Genomic DNA, 6,000 nt, shown 5'->3' with positions numbered 1-6,000 from the left:
CTGTCCTGTTTGTCGGACTTACTCTGTTATCGTTAATCAATTGCGAGGGAAAGTTCTGTTCTGCATCATGTCAAAACGGAAAATTAAAGTACTGTCATTAAGTGATAAACTTAAAATAGTGAATGCGTTTGAATCCGGAAAATCGCGAAATGAAATTCAGAGGGTGCACTAGCGAGAAACTCGGGTTAGTGAGAAACCTCTATAAGCGAGAATGAAATTGTGCTCCCTTGAACTCTCGCTTATCCAGGTTTGACTGTATATGTTACTTGAAAAGGGTAGCGCTGTCTAAACGTATCTGAAATAGCCCCTTAGGCTACCTGCGAATAGGTAGAGAAAAAAGGATTATATACATATTTCCTAAGCAGTCAAAGATTTTATTACTAAACTAGGACCTATTGTATAAGTATTTTGTTTATTTACAATATCCGCTTGAAACCTATCGAAACAAATACTAAATTTTTTATGTAAGTACTTACTTTACGAAACACAACAAATTCTATTTGTCCATCGAAATATTAAATTTGCAGATGCAAAAACTAAATGTATAATTCCTAAAATATACAAACAAAAAACTCGAGTGAAATGATCGGGTCGCCTTCTTTTGTTTCTAACTGGGATTTTAACCCTTATCGACGCGCGCGCGGGCGCAGGTATAATTTTCGCACCATAAAAACCGCACTGGACAAGTTCAACTCTCATTACGTCCATTGCTGTCGAGTAGAGAAAGTGTACAGTGTAAACCACAATTCATCGCCGAAATGAGTGAGGTAGCTATCGACAAATATATTTTACAGCAATCCAAGCCTTTGTTCTATAAAATTATAATTGATTTTCGAGACTGTCTCTTTAATGTGATTGTGTTTCATGTTTCAGAAACAAGGACTTACCGTAATCAGGAAGCGAGGTCGACCTGCTGGACGCAACCGCGTTGCATTGACATTGGTAAGAACGACAACCTAATCAAAGCTCCATTATTTATAAACGTATACGCTTCGGGTGATTAAACGTTGGTTCAATTGTAAACAGGAAGAGCGGCGCGCCCGCAACGCCCAATACGAGCGCGAGCGGCGCGAGGAGACCGCCGCCGCGACTCGCGAGCTCGCGGAAGCCGCTGGCTGCCCGCCGGACGTGAGTCTTACTCGCTCTTACTGTACAACAAATAATATTCTCGCAGATCAAGCACATCTCAATTTCTAAATATTCGTATTTTTATCACAGATTTCAACAGTGGATTTGCTTACGACGGTGATCGAGGCTCTCCGACGTAACATGGCGCCGCGACCAGGGGAAGAGATTGCTGATCTACGGCGAGTCAACAAGAAGTTGAAAGCACAAGGTATCATCTTATTACTTCAGCTTCAAAGAAGTACGCTCGGTATACGCGTAGTAACGCGACCAAGCCGCGGTTTGTTGTCGAGGCAGGTACCTAACCTTATTTCTAAATAAATGTGTACCTAACACGTGCGCACAAGGGATTCTCGATGTCCACCATAAAACACAACCTGAAGCAAATGTTCTAACCATCCAAAGGCTTGTAATCAGCGCACAGCGGGCAATCTCTCAGCGTCAAGACAATCACATCTGGAGTAATAAAATAGCATCTCATACTGAAAGAAATTCGATATTTTTTCATAAACTAAAATAAAATATCGGCTTAGTTCATTGTGTAATGAGTTACTTGCTGTATATTAACTGTGGTCTATTTCTTTTTCCTGCAACAGTTATAAAACTGGAGCGGATGCTAGGGCAGGAGCAGCTTCCCTCACAAGAGACGGGTGCCCAGGAGAGCCCTCCTGCTCTGCCTGTTCAGGAGCCTCCAGTTGAGTCTGAAGCGTCCGGGCTGCAGTTACTGAGTAAGTTCACCGACTAGTGCGTGACGATACATACATTACTATTCCTTTCATAGGACCTGTATTTACATATAGCTCTCGTTTCATTGGCAGGTCCTCACGAGCTGCAGTACTTGGAGAATCTGTTCGATAATAATCAGATGGGTGAGATTCTTCCGTCAGAAGTGGTATGTCGTTACTTCATTGGATTCGACTAATTCAGGTTTTTCAGAAGCATATCTATTAATGTGTTCAAAACTAATAACCTCATTTGTTCACAGGAATTCTGAAGTTCGGACGTCGCGGAACCCTGCCCCTTCTTTTTTCCCTACCTATGCTGATAGCCTTGAGAGGCTATTTCAAGTTCACCCTAACGTGTAGGTGAGCTCACGGGGCTCAAACCGGAGTTTTGCTAACACTGGCCCCAGCAAAGCAGTGCTTCGCAGAATCTACCACCGGATCGGAAACGCGACCCACTGAGAAGATCCCGCGAGAAACTCAGTGGACTGTGTATATGGGTTAATCCGCTCGTCGAGCCCTTCGTCGCAAGCTACGGGTTCGACGAGGATGGTGACCGGTGCTTGTAGTACCTAAAAGCACCGTTAATGGATCGGGAGGATTCGTAATGATGCCCTGCCCCGAGGAGTGCGGTCTGAACGTGTCAGTGAACAAAACTGTTAACTATAAGTGAATACGTGACTCCAACAGTGGCTTACACGCTCACTATTGGTTGTATATAATAAATTTATTAAAATCGTGACCTATTTTGTATATTAATAGTGTGCAAGTATGACTTTCATAAATAAATGGCATATAATTACTCACAATTTTTTTATTTATTTGTATTATTTTCATGACGCTACACTGAGATGTAACATATTCAGCAAAACACACATCTAATGAGAACTTTATAAACTCTCCGAACATTAACAAACATATCGTGTTCGCGTCAGTCACACAGTCATTCAATAATACTGTAGCTATTAACTAATCATAAAGATATTAATGCATTCAAAAGAAATAAATTACGAATAAATAATTAAAATTTAATGAATAAATAATTAGAATTCCTCAAAAAACGTTTAGCGTAAACAATGTAATTGCAAATCTTATTTTTGCATTACCGGCTACAATAGACATTAACAACTTAAATACCGCCACCTACTTCGAGACATGACTTCTAAGTCAGTTTTATAGAACAACGGTGGCCCCACCCATTAATCCGGGACTCATTACTGCTAAGCGGCAAAAATAGGCACTGTCGTCGTACCTACCAGTAAGTCGTTATCTCACGCCCTTTTGTTTGCGCTGGGGGCCGAACCTTCTAGTAGGTCCCTTCGCCGAGGGCTCATGCGGTGTATCTGAGACTATCTATATGCCTATATAGGGCTCCTCTGCACTCTCGCTTAAACATTCAATTCCTGTCTGAAACACAATCTGGGGGTAGGAGAGGTTAATGACTCACCCGAAAAACGACGAAGTCATTGACGGGATTTGCCGACTCTACGCCTGTTGCATCGCAATCAAGAACGACTCTTCGTCGACTAACGGTTAAGATGCCCGGTGCATTCGTATGAAGCGATGCAACGGTATTCGAATACCGCAGGCAGGTACCAATATTTCTAATGAAATACGCACTAAACAAATTTTCACTATTGACTTTCACGGTTAAGGAATAATGTGTAATCAAAGTCAAATCCACAAAATTATAATTTACGTAATTATTGGTGATAGGCGGTTTTGTGAGTCCGCACGGGTTAGTACTACCACCTTGCCAATCTCTGCCGCGAAGCAGTAATGCTTTTCGGTCTGAAGGGTGGAGCAGCTTTTGTATTAGTAATCTAAGACTTAGATCTCATGTCTCAATATGGGTGGTGGCATTTATGTTGTTGGCGTCAATGGATTCCGGTAACCACTTAACACCAAACGGACAATGAGTTTCTCCACCCATCTAAGCAATAAAATAGTGCATGGACCGGATCGCTTGAAATTGTGCCCAACGAGTTCTAAGGACCGGTATGTTTTAGGACGCTCGTCTGCTACGCGGGCTACGCAGCGTAGCAATCACAGTGTAGAGCCATTAAAAGTATTGTTTATACCTTGTACTGCGTGTATTTACGCTTAGGTTCTCAGCAATTAATTACTCTTTATTGTTCATGTGAAATAGCAACGTTTTTCCTTTTTTTTTTGGTTGTGGTACTTTGTACCGTGAAAATTAAATGTTAATAAAATTTTAATTCTAATAATGTTTTATTTTGTCTATTGAGCGCCACAGCTGCAGATCATTTGTTATTGTGACTTAGGTAGACGAGCTCAATGCCCACACGACACGACGTTAAACTTCTACTGAATCTAGAGATACTGTAAAGAATTGACGCCGGCTGTCGAGACATTATTATCTATATATTAATACGTGAAGCAAAAACTTTGTATCACTTTGCGCGGACGGAGGAGCATGAAATTTTCCACATTTATAGAGAATAAGTGCATAATGCTAATATTTTTTTTAAATAATGCATAAAAGATACATTAAATCAATAAAGAAAACATTACACACACTACCATGTATTTGACACAACACATATATATAAATATACTCTTTGTTTATTGTCAATTGTCAAACTTTTGTTAGTGTTTAAAGTCTGTGGTCAAATTGAGAATAGCTGAATATTGTTTGTCTTTATTATTACAATAGTATTTGACAATAGATACATAATAATGTTTAAACATAAAATTTAAATTGATTAAAGTTGAATTTCGACTACTGCGGGACCACTAGTTATTATTATTATTATTCTCAATTGCATTATACATCAGTTGTTCTACTCATCATCTAAACGAAATGAATCAAATAATATATAAGTCCAATCAATACTAATACATAAATCTACAGTAGTTTTTCGGATGTTCCGTTATAACTACTGAACCGTGCATCAGATTGATTTGAAACTTGTTATCCATGTAGAAAATACATGTACTTAATGGATAGGCTAATATTTATATGAGTGTTGGACTCCCTACACTAGTTGCGGGGGCGTTAATGATGAGAATATTTGTGGGGGTGAGAAATAATAATGTTAATTTTAAATGCCCAGTAAAGCCGACGGGTACAGCTAGTATATAATAAAAATATAACGGAGTACAGAGATCTTAACTGTAAACAATTTCATCAGTAAAATTACTGCCGCGTACATAAACATATTATTGGCATCACTAGCCCGTGATAGAGTTGTACGTTTAGAATTGTTCTTTTGTCAAAATCATTAGAGGCACACCCGATGACCGTCGCTTCGTTGTCGGATGAGAACAGGGTGGCACGGGGATAAGCTTTGCGCGCAAAGACCGTCACGTAGTACTAAACCTCACTTAAATGAGTCATTCGAGGTTCGGATGTGGGTTGTTGAGCGACGCGCCGCTTTAGTTGGTTCGACTCCGACAAGCTCCGCATACCACCATCAACGCGTAAGCGAAAGTCCAGTGCTTTTTTCCAGAGACCAAAAAGAAAAGGCACAAAAAGGATAGGCACAAACTCATAGACACAGCCCACTGAATTTCTCCATTTTTTTAATTATTTCTTAACACAGCAATTAACAAATAGAAGTATTTTAATCTAAGAAATATGTAAACAAAGCTAAGAAGCAAAATTTTGCTGGTAGTTGACATATAGGCACTAGGTGAAATAGATCTCCCATTATCTATTTATTTTGCAAAATTGTGAAAAAAGATGCACTATGATAAAACAACAATAAGCAAATAATTTTATTTTAAGTACTCGGATTTTTATAATTATCGAAAGAGTATTCTTCTGTGTTTTTTTTTTTTTAAATATAGATTTGATTCTAAATTTTGTATGAGACCAAAAATTTAACTTCTGTGTAAAAATCTCAAGTTGCCAGTGAGCGTGTCAAGAAATGTTCTTGAATTTCATTTGTTCCAATTACAAGAGAGATTAAGCTGAGGGAAAAACTTATTAAGAATACATCGGGTACAATGCAATAAAAAATGATGTTGGTTTTCGTTACTTATTTTTTTAATTTTATCTTATTTACAGAGCATTTCAATTGATATTTTCTCAGTAAGTAACTACCTACTAGTATATATTATATTATCCGAAAACGGTAACGCTGTCCAAACCTATCTAAAATAGCCTCTGCGGTACCTGGGAATGAGT

General features: G+C 38.9%; 1 protein-coding gene across 1 annotated transcript; it reads left to right on the top strand.

Moving 5' to 3' along the window:
* Positions 1-688: 688 nt before the first annotated feature.
* On the top strand, positions 689-2,650 carry LOC114247781 (uncharacterized). Its single transcript, XM_089738461.1, has 7 exons — positions 689-767; positions 874-942; positions 1,027-1,128; positions 1,219-1,336; positions 1,722-1,853; positions 1,944-2,017; positions 2,111-2,650. The coding sequence occupies exons 1-7, from the start codon at positions 759-761 to the stop codon at positions 2,117-2,119; spliced, it is 513 nt and encodes a 170-aa protein (XP_089594587.1). The 5' UTR covers positions 689-758; the 3' UTR covers positions 2,120-2,650.
* The last annotated feature ends 3,350 nt before the right edge of the window (positions 2,651-6,000 follow it).

Source organism: Bombyx mandarina, chromosome 25 (assembly GCF_030267445.1).
Source record: "Bombyx mandarina strain Sakado chromosome 25, ASM3026744v2".
Lineage (NCBI taxonomy): Eukaryota > Metazoa > Arthropoda > Insecta > Lepidoptera > Bombycidae > Bombyx > Bombyx mandarina.
The sequence above is the reverse complement of the archived record's forward strand: the minus strand, read 5'-3'. Positions and strand labels throughout refer to the sequence as shown.